This window comes from Ursus americanus, chromosome 29, assembly GCF_024610735.1.
Source record: "Ursus americanus isolate L20-20 chromosome 29, mUrsAme1.1.p, whole genome shotgun sequence".
Lineage (NCBI taxonomy): Eukaryota > Metazoa > Chordata > Mammalia > Carnivora > Ursidae > Ursus > Ursus americanus.
In genome coordinates, this window is record NC_142155.1 from 20,306,367 (window position 1) to 20,332,550 (window position 26,184).

Below are 26,184 nucleotides of genomic sequence, written 5' to 3' on the forward strand. Positions count from 1 at the left end.
AGATGAAGACACAAATACACTTGTTAAGGGGGGGCAGGGGGAGCAGGGCACAAATCAGACAACTCAATCTCCCTGTGACTTTCTGCCCCCTTCTGCTAATCGAACCCAAGAGCACCCAAGAACACAGCCTGAAATACATTTCATTAGTCCATATTCCTAGAACGCTTCCTAAAACAAACTGTCTCTGTTGGAATTTGGTTTCTAATTTCCTTCTTCTCCCTTAACTTCCCTCTCCATTCTAGGCAATATGAAACCTCTTACTAAGCCCGCACTAACTTTATTCTACCTGTGGAAACTTTACTGATTACTCCCTATCAAGCTAAGCTCTCCTTCCCAGGAACTCCTAGAATAAGAACGGCTAGCACTTACTATATGTAAGAATCTACACCAAACCTTGACTGAATCCTCACCATAATCAATAAAGTATAGAGACATATCTGTTAATCTACATACATATACGTGATTACCATCCACATTCTATAGATAAGGACACATATCAGATGATTTGCCAAAAGTCTGTATATAGTAGAACAAATCTGAACTCAGTCTGACTCAAAATATTTACTCTATATTACTTCTTTCCAACCTTTTTCATGTCACTAAACACATATAAAATGATATTTGTAAAGCACTCTACAATAAATGGAAGAACTACTCACAGCTGAAGGCAATTAGCTTTGCATAACCCAAGTCCAGACCAGCTTCCTCAAGCGTTCATGGGGTCAACACTGGAGATACTGGAAATTCACTGGCAGTACACCAGAGAAGAAACTGCTAGACATATTCATTCATTTAGTATATACTAGTAACTGCCATGTAGTAGGGATTCAAATATATTTGTGTGAGTTACTGATAAAGGACAACATACTGTGCTCAAATTGCCTAGAGGAGAACAAATGAGAGCTGAAGATTTTCAATGTCCATATTTTGATAAACTAATAACCAATTTATATATCTATAAGGACAATATCTAAAACATTGGTTCCCGATCTTTAGCATGCATCACTTTCTCCTGGAATTCTTGTTAAATCACAAACTGTAGGACCCACCCCCAGAGTCTGATTCAGAGAATGTGAATTTCTAACAAATTCCCAGGTGATGAAGAAGCTGATGCTGCTGGGATGAGTCTTGGGAGAACCGCTGGTCTTAAAAACAAAACCCTCAGCAATAAATATGACTCCTACACTACCACCCTCAGCCAAATATTTACTCCTTTGCTGGTCAAATTTTAATGACATAAGTCTGTTTCAAGTCATGATGAAGGCAGGATTCTAAGACAAAAGCTTATCTTTTTAAACAGTGCTAAATGTTCCTTTACCCAATTATAACATGTAGAAGACCTTAAGTATGCGATCATCAGGGACAGGAATTTCAGCAATATAAAATGTACATGATATATATTGTGCTTAATATCCAACAGAGCCAGGTCAAAGCAATTTAGAACAACAACACTGTAAGCAATCTGATTAAGAGGACACATTGCTTTGAATTTATTAGAAGAATTATCTGGTTCAATTTAATTCTTAAAGCTAGTGGCTGATACAATTTAATATTCAAGTTCCAAGTGAAAAAGCGTTTTAGGGGCATGTTTTTTTCAGGCTTTAAACAGAGGTTTGATTAATTTTATCTCTTACACACAAGGTGAGGTTTTTTTCTCAGGTAGACTGGCATGTAAATTAAGATTACACCTAAGAAAAACTTGCATAAAACTGTACTATAATTAAATCTATTTTACTTCCATAAAGCATAAGTGCATTTATTTTAGAAATCTAAGAAATTATTTAAGGAATAAGACATTTAAAATTTCAAATACCTCTTGGAGAATCATTCACAAATCCAAAGAATCCAGTTTGACAACCTAAGTGCAATTTTATAATGTCCTCACCCCCCAAAAACCAGCGTAACTGAAAAGGCTTTGTTTTTGAAGTTCTTGTCTGACAGAGGCACAGGAAGAACCTAAACTCACTTCCTCCGTGGACACACCAAATCCACAGGCCTTCACAGAATATTACCTCCTGAAGAAGAACCGAGGGCTGACTGAACAGCTTCTATAGGACAAAAGAGACAATGGCAAAAAGAACAGCACGAGAGACAGATACATGGTAATGAAGGGACTCTTCAACCTGAATGCTGCACTGGGGAGGGACAGTACTGAGGGACCAGGAGCAGACTCATCTGCCCTGGAACACAGGGGAAGAAAAGCCCTGGTTTAAAAGAGCAACCAGCATATAAAAGAGCCATCCCTAGAACTCTGCCAGAGGGCAGGGATGCTGCTGGAACTCTCTCTCTGGGTCTAAGGGACTGGTGAACACCATGGTTTACACTTTCCCTCCACTTTGAGAGGACACAATGAAGCAGGATCCGGTCACCACAGCCGGCTTGCCAACTCATCCAGCACCAAGTCCCTAGCCCACCTCAGCCCGAAAGGCACCAGGGCAAGGAAGAAAGGGGCAAAGAAGAAAAGCCATGGTTTCTAAGGGCAACTAGCACACAAAAAGGCCAGCCCTGGAACTCAGCCAAGCAGCAGTTAGAACTCTCTCCAGGTTAGAGGGGCTGGCAAAAGCCTTGGTTTATGCTCCCCCTTCATTTTGATAATGTGAAAGGGGGCAGGGTCCACGCACCCCAACTGACCTGTCACCTCTGTGAGTCCTGCGCCCACATCAGCCCTAGCCGTTCGACCAAGGTGCCCCAGGGCAGCGTACACGGGGATACCCCTGAACACACCAGGTTCATATCACATCAGCTTCAGACACAGCTTGCAAGGGTACGCCCAGTGCAGAGCACCCTGGCACCTCGCAAACAACACCTGCTTCCGTTCTAGCCACCCCGACAAGGTGCACCCAGTGCAGAGTGCCCAGAACATCCAACCCAGGGGCACCTGGCTGGCTCAGTCAGTGGAGCAAGCAGACTCTTGATCTCGGGGTTGAGAGTTTGAGCCCATGGTGCATGTAGAGATTATTTAAAAAAAAAAAAAAAAAAATCTTCTATTAAAAAAAGAAAAGACACCCAACCCATACCAGCCTCAGCTCCAGCTACCCTGCCAGGGTGCCCCCTGTGCTGAGCACCCTGAGACACCTGGACTTACACGCTTCAGCTATCCTGCCAGGGCACCCTCTGCATGGAGAGCCCAAGGACCACACCCACTTCAGCTTTAGCTGTCCTACCAGGGCACCTTCTACACAGAGCCCCAGGATCCCCAGCTTGCACGCCCTTCAGCTTCCAGTGTCCTGCCAGGGTGCCCCCCTGCAAAAAGAGCCCCAGGAATCCCTTAGCCTGCAACCACTTCAACTTCAGCTGTCCTGCCAGGGCATTCTTTGCACAGAGAGCCTTAGGAGCACGCCAGCCTAGACCGACTTCAGCTCCAGCACTCTCACCAATGTGGCCCCGTGACCCCTAGCCCGTACCAGCCACAGCTCCAGCCAGCCAGCCAAAATCACAAGGCACACATGGGCTACACAGAGAACAACCATACACAAAATCATTTCCTCAAGTTTAGAAGAAGTAACTGTTCCACCTAAATCGCAGAAACACACACAGAAAGTAAAGCAAAGTGGGGGACAGAGGACTATGCTCCCCCAAGAGCACCAAAAAAACAAAGAAGAAGAATATGCCTGATAAATAGCTTAAAGTAACGATCATAAAGAAGCTCACTGGAATGGAGAGGAGTGTGGAAGGACTCCATGAGAAAATATAAAAAAGAACCAACCAGGCTGAAGAATACAATAACTAAAACAAAAAATACACTAGAGGGAGACAAGAGTAAATTACTGGATGAAGAAGAAGGGATCAGTGACCTTGAAGACAAAGCAATTAGAAAGTACCTAGACTGAAGGACAAAGAGAAAAAAGAACTTTAAAAAATGAGCATAGGTTAAGGGATATCTTGGACAAAATCGAGCAAGGATTCACATAACAAGGGTCCAAGATGGAGGAAACAGAAGAGGCAGAAAACTTACACGAAAAAAATAACAACTGAAAATATCCCTAAACTAGGGGGAAAAATAGACGCTCAAGTTCAGGAATCACAGAAAGTTTCAAACAAGATGTCCATGAAAATGAAAGAGGAAAAAAAGGTCAGGGTAGAATTACTTCTATCAGACAAAATAGGCTTTAAAAAAAAAATAAAAAGACTGTAGCGAGAGATAAAGAGGGGCATTATATAATGATAAAGGGATCAATTCAACAAGCAGATATAACAGTTGTAAATATCTATGCACCCAATATTGGAACACCTAAATACACAAAGCAAATATTAACAGAAATAAAAAGAGTAACTGACAGTGATACAATAATAGGGGGGACTCTAAAACCCCATATATTGGGGCACCTGGGTGGCTCAGTCGTTAAGCGTCTGCTTTGGCTCAGGGCATGATCCCAGAGTCCTGGGATCGAGCCAGTCATCAGGCTCCTCCGCTGGGAGCCTGCTTCTTCCTCTCCCACTCCCCCTGCTTGTGTTCCCTCTCTCGCTGTCTCCCTCTCTAATAAATATATAAAATATTTAAAAAAAAAAAAAAAAGAAAGAAAGAAAAAGAAAAAAAAACGGAAAAAACACAAACACGTGGAGTTAAACATGATACTAAACAACCACTGGATCAACAAAGAAATCAAAGTAGAAATCAAAAAATACATGGAGACAAATGAAAATAAAGCACAATGATCCAATATCTTTGGGATGCAGCTAAGGCAGTTCTAAGAGGAAAATACACAACTACAAAAGCCTACCTCAAGAAACAAGAAAAAGCTCAAATAAACGATCTAACCTTACATCTAAAGGAACTAAAAAAAGAACAAAGTCCAAGGTTAGAAGGAAGGAAATAATAAAGATCTGAGCACAAATAAATGGCACAGAGACTAAGAAAAAAAAAAAAAAAACATAGGAAAGATCAATGAAACCAAGAGTTGATTCTTTGAAAAGAAAAACAAAATTGATAGACCTTGAGCCAGACTTACCAAAAAAGGGGGGAGGAGGGAGGGAGTGAAAGAGAGAGAGGGACGACCCAAATAAATATAATCACAAATAGGAGAAATAACAACCAACAGCACAGAAATACAAAGGATTATAAGAGACTATTATAAAAAATGATATGCCAAAAAATTGAACAACCTAGAAGAAATAAATTCCTACAAACATACATTCTTCCAAAACTGAATCAGAAAGAAATAAAAAACATGAACAGAACAATTACTACTAATGAAATTGAAATAATACTCAAAAAACTACCAAAAACTGAAAGTCCAGAATGAGATGGATTAAAAAGATGAATTCCATCAAACATTTAAAGCAGAGTTAATACCTATTCTCAAACTAATCCAAAAAAAAAGAGAGAGAGAGGGAGAAAGGAAAGGCCAGCATTACCCTGATACCAAAACCAAACACACCATTAAAAGAATATATTGCAGTATATCACAAATATTCATACTTAGTACAATTAAAGCCAAGAATAAAAACCCTACCTTATGTAATGAATGTTTGGGAGTCAGTTATACCCTAAAGCAATTAATTCACATGATCATTCGTAACAACAGAATATTCTCTTGGAAATGGTTGATGTTTTAATACAAAAATCCCTTATCCACTAGTACAATAGGCACTCAAATAAAAATGGTATTCAAGTATACTGACAAAAAGTCTCCAAAAAGAAGCCTGAAAGCAACAATTGGCGCCTGGGTGGCACAGCGGTTAAGCGTCTGCCTTCGGCATTATGGGATCGAGCCCCACATCAGGCTCTTCCGCTATGAGCCTGCTTCTTCCTCTCCCACTCCCCCTGCTTGTGTTCCCTCTCTCGCTGGCTGTCTCTATCTCTGTCAAATAAATAAATAAAATCTTTAAAAAAATAAATAAATAAAAATAAAAATGACAACAACCAAAAATCTCAACAACTTCCAAATTAGCTGACCAAAAAAGCCCCCAAAAAAACAAAACAAAGAAAGCCCTCAGTGAATTAAAAAAACTAAATAACAGAATTATGAAATAATGAAAGAAAAACAAGTAACAGGAGCGTGAACAATGCTTTGCCTACCTTTCTTTCATTTCTTGTTCACTGTATTTCTTTTCCTTCCCTACCTCTGTATTCATCCATGTCATTCACTTCCTTCATATCCCAATTCAAGACTGATGTTCAAGAAACCTTCTCCCACATGATCCACTCTATTAACTTCCTTCAGCAATACTTTCCTTTTCACCACAATGTTTTGCAATTGTTTTCTAGTTACTTCTATCACTCAACTCACCTTATTACCAAAGCAGATGAAAATCCTAAAGCAAAAGCATGTTTCAAAAATTAATGTTGGCCCATATAATCAGATATCCATATTTAAAGAAGCCAAATTCATTTGAACCGAGTGGAAATGCAAGTGGAAATTTGGCTCGGACGATCTTCTCTTTCTCAGTAAATCTTCATAACATCTCAGATTCATTATACAATTTTAGTAAATATTCAAAGTTATGAAATTATGTATATCTAACTAAACTACAATCATCAATTGACCTTACATAGATGACCTGATCCCAGTTAGCAGTTACTTACCTAGCAAGACCACTTCCTACTGGCCCACTGATCCATCTATCTTTAGTAATCATGTTAAAATTAAGCCTGTATCTACAGACTCCTCTCTAGCCACAATTACACTTCTACAGTTCAGGTTTCCACCACCTATAGGAGAGGTTACACTCTTTTACCTAAGGGTCCCTTGACATGCAGTCCCCCCAACATGGAACTCCCTTCTTGCTAACTTTACCTGCCAAATGTGACATCCCCAGTCAGTGACACATTCAGTGACTATTCTATCAGCCCCCTCCTCTGTTCTACTACAGATCCTATGACCATCTCTATCACAGCAATTATCATAATGAATTTGTATATTTGCATTTATGTTTTTTCCAGGAGTCTGTAAAATCTTCATAAATAAGGGCTATGTCTTTTATTGCAGTATCTCCAGAACAACACTTGCCATGGGGACTCAATAAAAATCTGTTGAATAATCACTGAATGCAAAGTAAATGAAGTAAGTATGTACATGTACACACACACACACACACAGACACACACATTTCTTTGTACTTTTAATGAGAATCAGAGTTTGACTACTATATTATTTAAATATCTATAACTGAAACAAGATTTCTGGACATTAAATAACAGCGATGATAACTGGCTACCACTTCCTTTGTAGTTTTATTATTCTTCCAAACTATAACTTTGATTTAGAAAAACCCATGTAAGACAACAAATTTGGTTAGCTACTAAAATAACTGTTAATGTTTCAGAACTTGTTAGAAATATACCTCTATCTAAAAAGAAACAAAAAAGATTTATTATACTGAAAGCCACTTTTCAAAGCTTTGGCAGAATTTACCATGTACTCGCCAAACATCTAACAGCTGCCAGGTCTTGCGCTAAGCCCCTGAGACCCAAAGTGGAAAAGTCCTAGTCCCTGCGTTCAAGTGGCTCAAAATCTAGTCATAAGACACACGTGCAAACAAAGATATTACAATTTGGTAACAGTTCTAAAGATGGTATATACAAAGGTCAATGAAGACAGATCAATACTGGTTTTCTAGTCCCAAGCTAGCAGGGAAAAAACGGTAACTGCAGTTACTGAATAAAAAACTAAGTATAAGACAATCAACTAGAAGCCCTGTCTTCTGCTATGATAACCTTTAAGAGTTCTTAACTGTTTTTATACCATGGACCACTTAGGCAAGCCCATGATGAGAAAGCTCTTCCAATTCATAAAATATGTTATTTTAAGTTTCTACTGCAAATTTCAGGTTCCATTAAAAGTCTTGGTTTAATTCAGCTTCAAGTTCACTATAAATAGAATAATAGCATATTAACAAACAATCATATAGTACTGTGCTCTGAGTTATGTGAAGGAATCTGGGGAAAACAGATGAAATTTTCTAGTTTTCCATGTATTTATTTGTATGGAAACTTATTCTTCAGTTCATCCAATAAACATTTACTTGAGTGCCTACTATAAGTCAGGCACTGTTCTAGGTGCTTGGACATGCAACAGTGAACAAGACCGACAAGATACCTGCTTTTATATAGTCTTTGTTCTAACTGTAGGATATAGATAATAAATGAATACACAATAAATGCGAAGTAGGGGTAAGGGCCCCAAATTATAAGAGTGTAATCTGATAGTAGCAAGTAACTGGCAGCTATGTAAGATGGCACCTCTGCATTACCAGTACCATCTACCGGAGAGCGTATGCTAGTCTGAAAACAGTTTTAAAAGAACAGGGAAATAACCAATCCAAACTAACACCTCTGAAAAAACATTTAACAGATAGATGGCTACTTTTTACATACATAGATGGCTACTTTTTACATGCATACTGACTTAATACACTGAATTCCTAATAAAAAATAACTAATAGTGAGCATCAGAACCTTAAGGTGCTTCCACAATCACATTACTACTATTCAAAAATGTTTTAAGAGAAAACAAGAATTCGTAGACTATAATACAAAAATTGCTAAACCTTAATAAAAGATATCTAGGAACATGCTACTTTAATATTTATACTCTCAATGACAGTTACAAAAACTATTACATACAATTTTAGGTCATTTTACTGTCAAATTCTCCTCCAACATGAAGTATAACTTTACATAGAAAAGTATTCATAGTATTCAACAACAACAGCAACTAAATAAATGTTTGCAACAAACACAAGCAAGGGAAGATGAGAGAAACAAAGAGACTCTAATTAGGCAGTCAACTGACTAACAACAGAATGACTTAATATTTAGAAAGGAGTTAGGGAGAAGAAATATAACTAGGGAAGGGAGCAATGGCAACAGCGTCGCAGCTCCAAAGTGCTGGAGGTACTACTCGTTTTCTCTGTTGCCTCAAAAGTAATGGCTAAGTACCCATGATTTTTGCTCAGATGCCCAAAGCAATGTATCTCAAAGAAGGTACGATGAGGACATACGCATAAAGAGAAAGAAATCAGACATGTGGTTACTTGGAAAGCAATAGTACAGAAGAATTTCAGTTGAAATGGACTATATCACCACAACACATTTCTTGCACTGTCAGGAAATAAGCTATTCAACAGATGTGACTGTTCCAAATCATTCCTAGGTCTAACACCAAAGTCCTTTCATTGGAGCACTACAAAAAATGCCTAACATACTTGGTTCAAAATCGTTCTCTGTAAACAGTATTTTAAAGCCATTAATTTTCTACACTTCTAAAAAGGAGTATTTTTAATAATTACATGTGTACTTAATAAATAGGTATAGTAATTAAACTGAACAGAATATTTTAATAAACTAGGGGATACTAAATGACATTTCACTGCAAAAGTATGTAAGAGAAGATATAATTGAGAAGAACATGAATACTTATTTACAAATACAGACGCTAAGGGTGCCTTTGTGGCTCAGTCGCTTAAGCATCTACCTTTGGTGCAGGTCATGATCTCAGGGTCCTAGGACTGAGCCCCACATGGAGCCCTGCAATGAGCCCCACATCAGGCTCCCTGCTCAGTAGAGAGTCTGCTTCTCCCTCTTTTTCTCCCCCTGCTCCTGCTCTCACTCACTCACTCACTCTCTCAAATTAATAAAATCTTTTTAAGAATTACAAATACAGACTCTAACAGAACACTAGACAGACACAGTAAATTATAAGGGTAACTTAAAATCTTCAGTCAAATATTTCCTGTAATCAATAATAAGCTAATGAAAATATAGACTGCAATATATTATCTAGAAAGGTAAAAATTATTTATTGACTTTCTTTTACAATAATTTTTGAGGAAACTACTTTTACACTGCAAAATAAAAAGCCCACTTAAAATTTTTTTCAAACACACAGGTTTGAAAACAATTACATACTCAGGACACTATACATAGGCTGTCCCAGATACACAGAAAAGAAGGTGGTCAGTGACCAGGTGCACAAGACAAGCGCCTAGCACTCCAAGTAAGTTTCCCCTTCTCTCACTTTCCTCTTCCCCTCTTCATTTACAGCACAAACCAACCTAAAATGCTAGCTCAACTTCTCTCTCTTTTCACTCTAAAACCATGGCTAACTTTCCCCACAGTTCATAAGTATTTAACTACTGTGACAGTTAATTTTATGTATCAATTTGATTGGGCCACCGGGTGCCAGACGTTTGGCCAAACATTATCCTGGGTGTGTCTGTGAGGGTGTTTCCAGATTAGATTAACATCTGAATTGGTACACCAAGTAAAGCAGATTGCCCTCCCCAATGTCGGTGGTCTTCACTCAATCCTTTGAAGGCCTCAATAAAACAAAAGGCTGACAGACCCTCCTGTGAGTAAGACAGAATTTCCTCTCACGTGACTGTTTTGAGCTGGGACATGTGTTTTTCCTGTCTTCAGACTCACTAAAACATTGGTTCTGCCGGGTCTCAAGCCTGCCAGTCTTCCAACTGCAACTATACTATCTGCTCTCCTGTGTCTCCAGGAGGCTGACCGCAGATCTGGAGACTTGTCAGCTTCCGAAATCACATGAGCCATGGGATATAATAAATGCCTTTTCCTCCTCCCCCCCCTTCCCTCCCTCTCTCTCTTGATTCTGTTTTTCTGGAAACCCTAATACATCTACCTACTTAATATACCAAATTCCTAATAAAAAGATCAAAAAATATTTTAAAGTAATAATATATAATGATGCTGGTGACAGAGCAAGACTGTCATAACGCGTGATGAGAGTCTAATTTAAAACCTTTTCAAACAGTCCTTTCATATAACATACATCAAAACTTTAAAGCTGTGTATAGGTTTTCACCAGGTAAATTTATTCCCTGGTGAATATATACAGAGGACATAATCAGGGCTATAATCAAAGATTTATGTGCTCAGGATATCGGTTGCGGTAACATTTATGACAGAGTCAAACAGACACAATGAATTGCTCAGTAATAGGGGAATGATTAAACAAATTATAACTTCCAAAGGATATGTTGTCATGCAACTAATCCAAATGATATTTTCAAAAATTACTCTATAACCTGCAGTAATTAACATAATAAAATGCCAACTTTTAAAATGGGGGGAAACCTGCAATGAGCTAGCTAGCTATTTACACTAGAGAGAAAGGCTAAAGTGTGACAAGATAATTATTTCTGAATGGGGAAATGGCAAGTAAATGTTTCTGTATTTTTCACATTTTCTGTAATCAAAATATGTTACCTTTAAAATAAAAGAAATATAATAGAGGTCTAAGGAACATCATGCAAAACTGTGTTTAAAGAAAACTATTAAATGATAAATTTAAGATTCTTTGGATAATTATCAATAAAAACAATTTAAAAAACAAATCCGTAAAAATTAGAAGAGCTTTTGTAATACATTATAAAAGAATCTGAACTTTTAGGGGCACCTGGGTGGCTCAGTCGTTAAGCACCTGCCTTCCGCTCAGATCATGATCCCAGGAGAACCGGCCGCATCAGGCTCCCTGCCTAGCAGGAGGCCTGCTTCTCCTCTCTCCCACTCCCCCTGCTTGTGTTCCCTCTCTCGCTGCCTCTCTCTGTCAAATAAATATATAAAAGCTCAAAAAAAAAAAAAAAAGAATCTGAACTTTTAAAAAATACAAAGCTAGCGATGTGCTATAAACTGAAATGTATCCTCCTAAGATTCATGTGTTATTTGGAAACAGGGCATTTGAAGAGTGAGGCAAACCAAAAAGCAGACTCTTAACAGTAGAGAACATAGTGATGGTTATTACAAGAGGAAAGGTGGGTGGAGGGATGTGTGAAGTAGGTGATGGGAATTAAGGAGGGCACTTGTGATGAGCACCAGGTGACACAGGAAGTGTTGAGTCACTAGATTGTACAGCTGAGACGAACATTACACTGTATGTTAACTGAAAGTTAAATAAAAACTTTAAAAAAAATAAAAATAAGGAGGTAATTAAGGTTACATAAGGTCATAACGGTGAAACTCTAACCCAATATGATTGGTGTCCTTATAAGAAGAGGAAGAAATATCAGAGACGCGAACACACAGAGAAAGGGCCGCACGAGGACAGAGCGAGAAGGGAGTATCTGGAAGCCAAGGAAAGAGGCTTAAGGAGAAATCAAATCTGCCAACACTGATCTGAGACTTCCAGCCTTCAGAACTGTAAAAAGTAAGTTCCTGCTGTTTAAGGAGCTCAGGCTGTGGTATTTTGTTATAGAAGCTCTAGCGAACTAATAGAAAACATCATCCAGTGTCATTATAAAATGTACTTGGTAAATATTCTTTGTTCTGTTGATCTTTTCCAGGAAGAAGCAAACCAAGAAATAAGCATTAAAAAACTTGATTCATGGCACAAAAGGCACAAAGAAACCCATATTTACAAAATAAAATGTTATTAGCTAGTGCCACTACAGAGGAATAAGGAATAGGAGTGGGAACCTGAGTACTATGAATAGATTGAAAAACAGCTCTCAGGTTTCTAGCGATAAATGTCTATCTAAAAATGCTCAATGACAGAATCTGCATAACACAATACAAAACATCTAAAATTGTTTTATTTGTTTTCAATATCTACTAGTCCTGAAAATAACATTACATATGTATGCATGTATGTTATGTCTACACATATTACATTCTTACAGAAATAAAACTCAGAACACAATTTCGGTCTTAATAATGACACCTAGCAGTAAACCTATAACAAAGAAGACTCTTCATTTAAGCATTACTCGACATCTTACATTGCTGTTTCAATCCTACCCTTTGAATTAAACTTTCTCAGTCTTTTATTTAGCATCTATTAGATTAACACCTGAGTTTTCTTTCTACTTGAATGAAACTGTAAACACATTTTTTTTTAGAATTTTCAACTACATTTCATAAGTATATTTTAAAAATAGACCAAGAGACCTTTAGTTTTCAAACCAAATTAAAATTTCAGTTACTCCTCTGATTTTTCAAAATTACCTTGTCTGGATCCATCTTTCCTCTGATAAATTCTTGCTTCCAGAACTGCAATGCCTGTTCCAGTGTTAAACCAATGCCCTTCAGGAAGAGGCCATACTGCATCCGGCCTCCATGACGAAGATGGTGATTGTCCCGCAAGGCTTTATGTAACTGACGCATGCAAGGTGGGAAGGATTTGGTAGAAAGCTACAACAGAAAAGAGTTTTTTGTTATGTGGACGATTCACCAGGTCCCTCCCCATATCTGTTGCAAATCCAATCTAATTTGCAAATTGTAAATCAGTCTTTTTAGAATAAAAACAAAAACTATAAGGAAGAGTATTACTGCAATTACAGACAAACTGTTCTCTTAATATTTTTATACTGATTGCATGTTGAGATGATAATATTTTGGATATACTGGGTTGAATAAAATACATTAAAATGCATTTCACCTCATTTTTTTAAATTTTTTATTAAACTTTTTCTTTTGAGATAACTATAGATTCACATGCAGTTGTAAGAAAATAATACAAAGAGATATCATGCACCCAGTTTCCTCCAGAGGTAAGACCTTGCAAAACTATTATCACAACCAAGAAACTGACATTGATACAATCCACTAATCTTAGAGCACCTCAGCCCCCACTATTCTCTAACACTTGGCAACCACTAATTCGTTCTTCATCTCTCTATACTTTTATCATTTCGAGAGTGTTAATATAAACAGAATTGTATAGTATATAATGTTTTGAGATTGGCTTTTTTACTCAGCATAATTCCCACAAAATTCATCTTAAGTTGTGCAGGTATCAATCATTCATTCCTTTTCTATTGCTGAATAATATTCCATGGTAGGGATATGCCACAATTTGCTTAGCTATTCACTTGTTAAAGAAGCTGGCTTGCTTCAAGCTCAGGGCTATTCCAAATAAATGAATGTACAGGTATGAATATGAAATTTCATTTCCCCAGGATAAATGTACAAAAATAAAATTGCTGAATCACAGGTGAACTTTTGGAATAATCTAAATACAAAGTAGAACACAAAAATACACAAAAAATAAGAGAAATGGTTCTCAAAAGGTGAGTTCAAATAAATGCGTTAAAGAAATCAATAGTAAAAAAGAGAAACTTTCTCATTATGGTGGCAGTTGCATTCTCTTTACTTCCTCAATATCCTTCTTCCAAGACTTAAATTCTCACCCCCTCACGTATTCCTTGGCAAGTTCAACTTTGCCAAAGTGGGAGCAGGTCTCGCTTTGTTTGCCTTTGCTCCTCCCTGTAGAGAACATCCAGTTTCTTCAACCTCTCACATTAACAACTTAGAGATTCTTCCATCACCAACCTAGTCCAGTCAGGCCTTTACCCTTCCTTGCCAGGACTACTATTTTCACGCGTTGCTTCTTGTTCCTTCATACCATTACTGAATTATTTTTCTTAAACTTTGTTCCAATCCAAAAACACCAATGAAATTTAACATCCTTAGTAGGAACAGGCAAGTTTCTGTCAATGTCTCTAACTACTTTTCAACTATATGTAACAGAACAACCAGGTATTGGGTGGTTTGGGAAATAAGAGAATGAATAACATGTAATTTTCCCCTTTAATTCACTTAAGTGAAATAAAAGGAAACAGTCACTACTGTACAAGTTCACTCACACAACTCAATTACAATGGCAGCTCTAACAAAGGCATAAATCAAGTGCCCCAGAGGCACTGTGACAGGGAGGGCTAAAAAAGCCCAGTATGCTACTATACCAGTATGCACCCTTCGCTCCAGGCAGCTGGATTATTCCATGATCACACAGTCATGCTCTGTACCTTCTCACTTCTGTCAGTCCACTGACTCTGCCTGAAGTACAACCCCTCCTACTCCCCATGCTATCTAGTCAAACCCAAGCTATTTGTCAAAACCCAGTTTAACTTCAGCTTCCTTTGGCACAATTCCTTAAATACTTTTTACTCATTCAATCACTAAATATCTACTGAACACTACTCTGTGTACAGCTTTGGGAAACTAGCAGGGAGCAAAGAAGTCAAATACAAAGAGCTTGCATTCTAATGCGAGAAGATAGACAACACAGACATAAATAAAGATAATGTCTAATTCCAAAAGCCCTGGAAATAAAACAGAGTTATGGGATTAAGTATAAATAGGAGAGGAATAATTAAATTTAGGTAGCCAGTAAGGCCTCTCTGAGGAGTTGGCATAGCACTACAATGTATACTTTAAGTAGGATTTTAGTCAAATGAGATCCAAGAATACTGCTCCAGGAGGTAAAGGAAACAAAAGCAAAGACCTCGAGAAGGAATGAACATGGTGTGCTCCAGAGACAGCAAGAAGGTCCAAGCGGCTGGACCGTGTGAGTGGGCCAGAACAGAGAAGTAGTTAGAGTCATGAGAGCACATGGCATTATAGGTCATAGTGATGAGTCTGGGTTTTAGTCTAGATGTGATGGAAACTCAAGAGAGGGTATGGATCAGAAGACTGACATGATCTGATAAACAAAGAGAACTCTGGCTGTTGTATAGTGAACAGACTATATACAGAAGTAAGGAAGATACTTAAAAGAGACTGTGGAAGTAGTCGAAATAATGGAAAGGGAAAACACAGGGTCTAGGGTTTGCAACAACGGGATAGAAAAATGATTGTGGATACTGAGCAAAGGAATTATAAGACCAGGTTATGGATGAATTATTAACATGGATATTGCAGAGGCCAGGAACAGTAACAAGAGCAGCACTAGTGCAAGAGACCATGCCAGCGTGCCACAGTCGCCAGCGTGCCACAGTCACCAGTGGATGAGGGCAAGAGGTGGGGGCACCGGCAACAAGGATAACTATCAGGTGGTATAATGGAATTACAGGGCTTTAAAGGAGCTGAAGCTCTGCCAATGGAAGACAGAGAAATGACTTGGAAATGGTAATATGGACCAAGGCAGACATTCATCTCATACCAAATTAAGATGGTAGAGGGATGGGGAGGGGGCAGATAGCCTCCACTTGAGAGGGCCACAGGAGAAACAGTGTCATTGAGGGAGCCAGATTTCGGTTAGAAGAAAAATCTAAAGAAAACATTTGAAGAAGAAACTGAGGATATCAAGGGGCATGCTAATGAATGAGGCAATACAGTTAGGAAGAGGTCAGATAAGGATGTAATCTTCATCAATTTAGCACAGGGTCTCATGCAGAGACCCACAGATAGGATCATCATAGCAACTTAAGATAATTTATCATTACACTGCTTATTTATTATTAACTATGTTGTCTACCTCCCTCAAGTAAGGCCCATGAAGGTGGAGGAATTTTCTGTTTTATTCACCTCTGTATCCACAGCACAGTAGCTGGTACGTAATTGATGGGCTCAATATATATTCAGTAAATGAATTAATGATTATATTTCTATGTCTTCCCACAGTATCCACTGAAGTTCACAGTTGCTTGTGAATGGGAAAACATCTTGATAGAATTAGGAATAGAATTAACTTCTAACCATTCATATAATATAAACACAAATCATATGGCAGGGAGGAAGTGTTAGAGATAGTAACTGTTTGAGAAAAGTAAAGGATGGGGCATCCTTAAGGACAAATTTCAATTCAACTGTACAAAGTGGCAAATCCTATTGTTATTTCTAGACATACTAACTGAAAGTACTTGATTATAATTTTTCCAAACAGGAAGACAACCTATTCATTCTGGTCTCTAAAAACTCCTGGTCTCTCTCTACTCACCTTACTCTTGTTTCTAAGCATTAAAATGTCAGTGTATGTTTAATTTATTGTAAATAATTTGGTAACTGTCTAAACAAAGATTATTTATGGCTGTGTAGTTTCACTTTTTGGGACAGAGCAGAAATTCTACAATGCATTAAAGAGACACTCTATAAATTATAGTAAAGTACACTACTCATTCCTTCTACTACAGAACGACAAAGTGAAGCTGAAATGAGCTCTCCATTAATCTAGTGGCAACACAAGCACAGGAGCCTATACTTAGTGTTATGAAATGAACTGCAATCTCCCAAAATTCATATGTTGAAGTCTTAACCCCCAAGACCTCAGAATGTGACTGTATTTGGAGATAGGGTCTTTAAAGAGATAATTAAGGTTAAATGAGGTCATAGGGGTAGGGCTCTAGTCCAATGCAACTGGTGTCCTAAGAAGAGGAAGAGACATCAGGGATGCACGAGCATACTGGAAAGACCACATGAGCACACACAGAGAAGGAGACCATCTAAAAGCCAAGGAAAGAGGCCTTGGATGGGCCAACTCCTTCATCTCAGAATACTAGCCTCCAGAACTGTGAGAAAATAAATTTGTTTTCTAAGGCATCAGTCTGTAGTATTTTATTATGGCCATAGCAAACTGATACACTTAGTATTTTCCATTTCTCCTTTTCTCAATGTGTAAGGCTGGTAGGTAGGCAGGTGGGTAGGTAGGTAGGCGGGCATTGATTCATTAACTCACTCAGTCATTCAATTTATTTTAAAGCTTATATATTTACACACAAACACTATTTAGCTATCATCAATTAAAAGACTACCCCTTCAAAATAACTGATTAAATTCTGTTTATCGGGGCACCTGCGTGGCTCGGTCGGTTAAGCATTCGACTCTTGGTTTCAGCTCAGGTCATGATATCAGGGTCATGAGATCAAGCACCCCATCAGCTCTACATTGGGCTTGGAAAGCCTGCTTTGGATTCTCTCTCTCCCTCTCCCTCTGCCCCTCCCCTGCCTCCCCCCTCCTTAAAAAAATTCTGTTTATCAGAATACAAATAATTTTCTGATTAAGTTTGGTTTTCCTATGATTAAAAAAAACACATGTATAGCACATAGGACCTCCGTTAAAAATGATTGGCAAGCAATGAAACAACAATCTTTCCCATCTTCTCACCCCAAAATAATCTCTGAAGAAAATCTGTGCTTCCTCATTGACAAAGGTCGAAGTTTTATTAAAAGGATGCGATGCTTACCGAATCAATCTGATCTAAAGAAATCTTCCCAGCATTTTTCTGTGTGCTGTAATCTTGACCAGTGTAAGAATGACTAAAATAAAAATAAAAAAATGTTAAAACAGGATTTGTACTATATATTTTAATCACTTCAAAGGAAATTTATTCTGATACAGATTAAAATCACACTAAGACATTTTACATATAAATCGAAGCAGAAACATAGCCAAGTGTTTTAGAGGTATTTAATAGAATACATTTAAATGACTCACCCAAAAATAATACAAAAATACAGTGACCATCTGGATCTCCTGATTCCTAGTATAACATTCCATTTCTTAGAAGCATAATGCAAACTGTTGTTAAAGTTCAAATCTCTACTGCTGATCCCATATTAACAGCATGGCAGCACAGCAAAGGATAAACTGGAGCTTAATGAAGAACCATCACTTACTAGCGTCGGTCCTTCTGAAAGTTCTACAGACTCTATCCCAAGTTCCTTATCTGTCAAATGGAGGAAATAATGCCTGTTTTGCAGTGCTGATAGGAAGTCTAAACTGAAATAATTTTTTTTTTTTAAGATTATTTATTTGGGAGAGAGACAGAGCACATGTGCACACAGGGGAGGAGAAAATGAATCTCAAGCAGACTCTGGGCTGAGCACAGAGCCCGACGCACGGCTGGATCTCATGACCCTGAGATCATGACCTGATCCAAAATCAAGAGTTGGACGCTTAACCAAGCGCACCACCCAGGCGCCCCTCAACTAATTTCTGTTCAAGGACCTGACATATGGTAATCACTATTTATTAAAACAAGTTACATCTGAATAGCACTTTACAAGGGTAGAGTCCTTATCTATATCCTCTAATTACATTGTCACAACAACCCTGAGGGAGTGTTTTTATTTAACATTTGACAACTGAGGAAACGGGGGCTCGGAGGAGTTAGAAATTTGTTAGATAAGAAAGCAAGTCAGCCGTGCAGCAGGAACTCAACCTTTTAATTCTCCATTCCCTGCTTCTTCACTAACCATGCCGTCCTCTTCCTTGCAATACATTTTCCTGTTGCATTATTTACAAATTAGGAAATACAGCGTGGTATATACTGTCTAAAGCCAGCTCCATGACACAATGCCCAACTCCATCAACCCTGATTCAGATGCAGACATGCAGGTATGACATAATGAAGAACAGCTGCTAGATTACACATAGAAAACTGCAATCACACCAAGGTTTATGCAGATCCACAACCAAAGGGAAATTCTGGAGTAAAGCATCATTACAATCATAAAGAATTCCAGACTCTCTGCTTAATACCTGCTCAGTACAGATTCTTGCTGAACAATACATACACTCAAGATGCTCTGTAGAAAGGCTACAGTTCTTGCAATCAGTCAATCTGCTGATTAAACAATGGGTATGAATTATGAAGCAAAACTACAGTATATCTTGGGATGCTGCAGCCACTGGTTAGGAGACTGCTTAAAATGTAGATTTTTCCCTCCCAAGAGTCCTCCCTCCATGGGCTAAGAATGGCCCGAGAATTACTCGGAGAGCAGGATGAGCAGAATGCCGAAGAGTAGTACAGAATGATCCTGTGCCCTAAAACACATCTTCTTGCCTTTGGTATTATTTCTCCCTTCACTCACATATTTCTGACAATATATCATTGGATTCCATCCATTCTGTTTATCATAGTAGCAAAGGGGCATACAAAACTCATGCTAAATTAAGCCAACAGTTGTCATTTAATTTAAATATTTTACATTTTAATACAGTGTATAACCAGACAGCTGTTTCAGTGGAATCCCCAGAATAAAGACGTATTTCACTTATCTTATAGTAGAGCATAGAGGCAGCACGAGGCAATGAAGATAGCAGTAGGCTAGAATCTGAAGATCTTGTTTTTGTTTTTTAATCCCTGGCTTGGCAAACTGAGGCAAGTCATTTAACCATCCTGATTTGCACTATCCTCATTTGTAAACTGGAATTAATGATGCCAGCCCTGCCTAACTGACAGAAATGCTGGAGAAATTAATGATATATTCAAGGTGCCAAAGAAAATCAGTAAATCGTATTCCAGACCACAGAGCAATTGCAGTCTTGGCCAAGAAGTACAAAAACGACCGGACGGGAAAGAAGACAGCATGCTCCTGTAGAGGGGCCATCACGGCTGTGAAGGACTAGGCCACTCTGCTGAAAGGAGGTTTTTCTCGGTCCAGATGATTGCAGGATACTAAGTACAAAGAGAAGACACTGAAGAGGACACATACACTTGCCTGAATGGCACTATAAAATGCCTGTTCCTCAATATTTTGATGGGCTATGCAAAAGAGCTAAATTCCAAGGGGGAAAACAAGTTAAATAAAAAAAAAAAAAAAAAGGGAAACCATAGCAATGATTAATGCAAAGGCCTATTACAGGATACAAATAACTACAGACAGAATATAAGGAAACTGTATACAGACATCATACTTCTAAAAAATATTATTAATAGACAGAGAGATGGCCACCAGCCAACGCACTAAGGGCAAGCATGAAACCTATGGGAGGAAAAATGATGCAAATGAAGATGTGAAGCATCAGAATTAGGACTGAGACTTCTCCTCTGCTCATTCATGACCAGAAGGGGCAACCTATGTCTCGGTTAGGGAGCTGGTACATCACAGCTATTTAACACCTGTTTGAACTGGGAGTGGATAGACGATACCGAGGTGGCAGGAATTCTCAGATACAATACAAGAAAGGCAAATCACGAGAAGCACTGCATCCAACACTATGTAGGCAATGAAGAATTACGAAAAGATTTTAGGCAAGAATTTACATAAATATTTACACTTGAGAAAGCAAGCAGTGTGGAGAATGACTAAAAAGGGTAGGGACTGGGCAACAGCAAATCAGTCGGAAGAGTATTGCAGTATTACAGGCAAGAAAGGGTGAGAGGCTGAAGTAAAGTAGTGCCAAGAGGCGGAGAAAGGAAGGCAAAGAAAGAAGAAAAAGAAACAAATAATGCCACCGTAACAAATAAGAATCCTTAAAAACAATTCACATTAACTCATGAAACTGGATCTTTGGCTTTTACTTGAAGCGTCAAGGGATGTTACTAAATGAGACTCCCAAGAGGTACCCAGGAAAGGTGAGGCACCTTTCTACCAATCCAATGCTCATGTAGACTTTCTATCATCCTGCTTCCAAATGAATGCAGCTGCTACGCTAATGAACAAAAATATAATGAACTGTCAAAATATATTCTTATTTTCATGATTCAAAAAAATAGATCAATTTTATGAACATTTTTTAATCACTGAATTGGAGAAACACAGAAATAGTAATTTTTAACAACAAAAACAATTTCCAATTGATTCAAGATACACACACACGCGCACAAACACGGCAGAAAATTTTCTATTTTAAATAATCACGGCTTTATTTTGAGAAACACCCACTGTCATTTATGTACAATATTTAACAAAGGGGATTAAGTAGGTATGAAAGCTTTCCTGTTTCTAAGCTTTCATAAAAGAACAAATTAAGATGTACCACAAATACCTTTTTTTTCAATACAGCCAACCAAAACAGTTTAACGGGCCACAAAATTCCAATTATGTCACTAATAACTATTTTGTGAAATGTAAAGAGGAACTTTTGATCAGAGAATCTTGAAAAATCAAGATTTGACTTAATTCTTGGTGGTAAGGGAGTAGGAACTGCAGTGATTTCGCTGCATCTTCCATGCATAATTTATCTTTTATTTGCAACAGGATCAAACAAAAGACACTAAGGGTGAAATGTTACAGTTTTCTCAAGTTACCAAAAAGCCAGTAGTGAAAACAATAAAGATGTGATTCAATGAATATTCAATTACATTAGAACACTATCTGAACACATTCAGTTGTATAAAGATATAGTGAACTTCTGCTGAAATGTAACAATTACTACACTGTACCTGCAAAATAAACAACTTCGCTATCCAGCAGAACCATGTGAATTGATAAAACCCAAGGACAAAGTTTAGGGTTTTTGTTTTTTTTTTTTTAAGATTTTATTTATTTATTTGAGAGAGAGAGAGATAGCGAGAGCAAGTAGCACAAGCAGGGAGAAGAGGGAGAAGTAGCCCCATGTGGGGCTCCATCCCAGGACCCTGAGATCATGACCCAAGCCGGAGGCACCCACTTAACCGACTGAGCCACCCAGGCGCCCCCAAAGTTTAGTTTTTATCAGACTCTCTATAACAGACTTTTTCCACATCCCAGTCGTCGTCATCTAATTCTAATTACCAAAAACAAAATGAAAACCCCAAAACTTTTAAGAGTCCCTTTAGCCACTCAATCATTTATTAAGTATTTCTGTGACCAAAGAAGAGTCAAAAGGTAGGAAAGGATCCAGAGATGATCTAGAAAGTACAAGGTGATGAGTGCCACTATATGCTCAAAACAGGCGTTCCTCAAGTCCGCAGAAGACAGATCTCTGGTAAAAGAAGGGTGGAAAGAGAAAAAAGCACTGTGCAGCAGTAAAGCTTCTTAAGCAATGAAATGGCACTGATAGAGTTCTCTCCATTGGAAACATAGACCTGAGCGACCAGGAGGGAAGGCTGATATGAAAGGAAGACAATCGTGAGAATGAGGGACTACGGAGTAAGTGGAAGAGAAGGAGATTATAGTCAGAAAATAATTTGAGGGCCACCTGGGTGGCTCAGTTGGTTAAGCATCTGCCTTCGGCTCAGGTCATGATCCCAGGGTCCTAGAATGAGTCCCACATCAGGCTCCCTGCTCATTGGGGAGCCTGCTTCTCCCTCTGCCTGCCCCTTCCCCTGCTTGTGTTGTTTGCTCTCGCGCTCTGACAAATAAATAAATAAACCTTAAAAAAAAAATAATTTGAGTTTGGAGGCTTAGAAGTACTATGTCATGACTACAGAAAAGGCAAAGGCCTAGTCGTTTTAGTATTTTTATCATTTGCATGCAGTTTAACATTTTATATGCTTTAAACCATCCTTAAACTTTGACCAAGTCCATAGAAGTATGTGATGTGAGTTTATTAAGGCTCCTGGAGGGGTTTAAAAGCAATCATGTGATAAGGAGGTGGTATTTTGGACTAATAAGAAAGTCTATTTTTCTAGGATCTGGAGGGTGAGCACATATCAGATGGGCAAGCAGAACGAGATAACTAAAGCCCAGAAAATTTCTAAAACACAGTTTACAGATGAAGAAGTTGGGTCACATAGTAGAAAACACAAGCAGAGGCAAAGCAGGAAAAAAACTGAAAGGGGGTAGATAGGTTCTATAACGTAGGTCTCTAAACAAAAACGATTAAAATTAAAAGCAAACTTTAAGTCCTATCTCTGTTACTAATAACACAGTGATAAATCACTGTTTTAATGAAAATTCAAGGCTTTGTCACGTTTAAGCCTTTAAAAACCCAAACACACGCAAATTAGTATTTTTCTAAGAAAAGAGAATTTTACAATTGTGTATAACAAACCCTTTGCTTACACAAAAGTAATTCAGTGATTGTCCTTATTTCTTTGTTTGGTTTGAGGTGATGGTGCTAAGTTATCTAATCTCTACTATAAGAGAACTAATGGTACACAAAATACACAAAAGCATCCTCTTACTATACCATTTGTTCAATAAACTTACACGCAACTTTTAAAAAAAGATTTTATGTATTTATTTAAGAGAGGGTGAAAGAGAGAGAGAGAGAGAGAGAGAGAAGAGGGAAGGACACGAGGAGAGGGACAAGCAGACTCCAGGCTGAGCATGAGGCTGATGAGGGGCTCGATCCCATGACCCTGAGATCATGACCTGAGCTGAAATCAAGAGTTAGACGCTTAAGCAACTGAGCCTCACCCAGGCGCCCCACATCCAACTTAATTAAAACTCAGTCACATTTGAGGAACTTCCCCCCCAATATTACCTTGCTCATTAAACAGTAAGAGGTAAGCACAGTTTTCCAATATAGCTAAAAATCCCAGTAAATAGAAAATTATGAAGCTAACAGTTTCAAATAAATTAAAACCTGAAAGGATGAAAAGTAAGTCTTTCAAAATATCCACAATACATATTTATGTGACCAAATTAAAAATGATCCTATTTTAAATCAAATTCAATCAATCCAATGGTGGGCGGTGTGGTGGAGAGAGAACTGAGACAGGAAGGTATAATTAATCACATCAACACAGACCTGGAGTTTTCCCAAAACACTACTACACAGCATCTAATTTACAGAATAAAAATACAGTGGATATACATATAGATAAATCTGAAATAGATACGTCGCATACATCTGATCTGTGAATCACAAGTGAAAGGCAGAAACAACAGAAATTTAAGTCCTGTTCAGTGCACCACAAATATCAATGTGAGCACTCAGGTACTCAACCGGGAACTGTTTTTGAGTGCTGAGACTGAGAGCTGGAAACGAAAAGAAGAAATCACAGGAGAGCAGATTTGTGAGTCTCACTGCAAGATTAGCTGGTTAAGAGGAAAAAAAAAAAAAAAAGTCTAGTCTTTTCATGCTGTGGTGTTGATCGTTAGGAGAAGATGGATCATCACACCTTGGCTCCAAGAGCGGTCTTCACGAGCTCCACTACTGTGACATAAATGCCACAGCGCAGAACTGACAAAATGAGAGGTCAAAAGTCAGCTTTTCACGTCTGATCATTTCTCCAATCATTTTCTCCTTTTCTGACCAAACTTGAGGGAGTAAACAAGGAGTCACGGAATAGTTCCAACACTGCAGGAATTAGCTCCAGCTCCTCTGCATTTGCAGACATTTGCCAGGTCCAATCTGTCCAAGCCAAACATATGGGCAGAACAGAGTAATAAGGGAGGAAGCAGAGGAGAGTGATGAAGATCACAGGTTTCAGAATCCACTAGTCATGGGCTTGCATACACTCACTATCCGAGTGACTTGGTAAAAACCTTTTATTCTCTTTGTTTCCTCACTGGTAAACAGAGATCATAAAAGGGACCACAAAAGTACTTTTTTTAAAGGACTGTTGTATGAGGATCAAATGAGATATCTTTTAAAAGTTTATTACAACATTTTCCACTCAAATTGTTATCATTATTCTCAAGATCATCCAGGCCTAAATTTATTACATTTAAAACATTTTGGTTATTTTTTTTTCTCTATTCTTAACATTCACCAGTTTCTTCTCTTGAATACTGGAAGAAAATACATTTCTTTCCTACCTTCTTTACACTATCATATAAAATATTCAAACTTGAAGTAGGAGAATTTAGATGTCCTTGAATAACGTCATGATCTGGAAAGTTTTGTCGATACTTATACTCTTGGGAAGTTTCCAATGTGTAAAAATTCAACCCTGAACAATGGCGATTTCAATGGAATCCAATCTTATAGAGCTACACTGTCCAATACAGTAGCCATTTGCCAAATATGACTACTGAGCATTTGAAATGTAGCTTAGTCTGAATTAAGAGGTTCAATAAATGTAAAGTATACACGGGTTTCAAAGACTTAGCATGAAAAAATTATGTAAAACATATCATTAAAAATTTTTCATATCAATTACATGTTGAAATGGTATTTTGGGTATGAGTTAAGATATTATTAAAATTAATTTCACCTAGGTTATTTTAAAATTTGGGTGTGCCTAGGTGGCTCAGCTGGTTAAGCATCCAACTCTTGATTTCGGCTGAGGTCATGATCTCAGGGTCATGAGATCAAGTCCCGTGTGAGGCTCCACACTGGGCATGGAGCCTGCTTAGGATTCTTGCTCTCCCTTTAATAAATAAATAAAGACATAAATACATACATACATAAAATTACATATGAAGCTTACATGTGGCCCTCATGTTTTCACTGGACAGTACTGTTACACAGTGAGGAGGAGGGCATAACAACATATGGCAATCAAACGATTCTCTTGGGGACTAGGCATACCTGTATAATAACCAACTGACTTACCCTGACTTCAAGTTAAGACTGGTCTCTGCTAGTCATAAGCAGAATATAAATTGCAATTGGGTCCACTAAGGAAGTGCCTCACGTCTACTACAAATATGCTTGTTTTCACATTTCACTTAGGAATCGGGTTTTTAAACTTTAGCCACAGTTTGCCACTATAGTATTAGGAAGGCAATCTTGAATTCTGATTAGTTTGGAGGTAACCTAAAACATTTCTTTGGGGGGAAAAATAAAAGCTGTGACACATTTTATCTGGGAGTTTTGGGGGCTGCCACCCACTTCAACATCTAATTATAACTGTCCATTCTTCTCTCATTTGTAAGAAGCCAAGCATGATATGTGAGACAGGAAGATGAATGACAGCAAAACCCTGGGCCAGACTGGAGAGAACTCCTCTCCCATCCTTA

General features: G+C 38.1%; 1 protein-coding gene across 2 annotated transcripts in view; it reads right to left on the reverse strand.

Annotated features, from left to right (window-relative positions):
- PRIM2 (DNA primase subunit 2) overlaps positions 1–26,184 on the reverse strand; it is a 307,763-nt gene that overhangs the window by 87,577 nt on the left and 194,002 nt on the right. For both annotated transcript variants that reach the window (XM_045803074.2, XM_045803066.2), the window contains exons 9-10: positions 17,865–17,937; positions 12,908–13,093 (exon numbers count right to left, since the gene is read on the reverse strand). In XM_045803074.2, the coding sequence (XP_045659030.2) occupies positions 12,908–13,093; positions 17,865–17,937 (259 nt within the window). The remainder of the gene's footprint in view (positions 1–12,907; positions 13,094–17,864; positions 17,938–26,184) is intronic.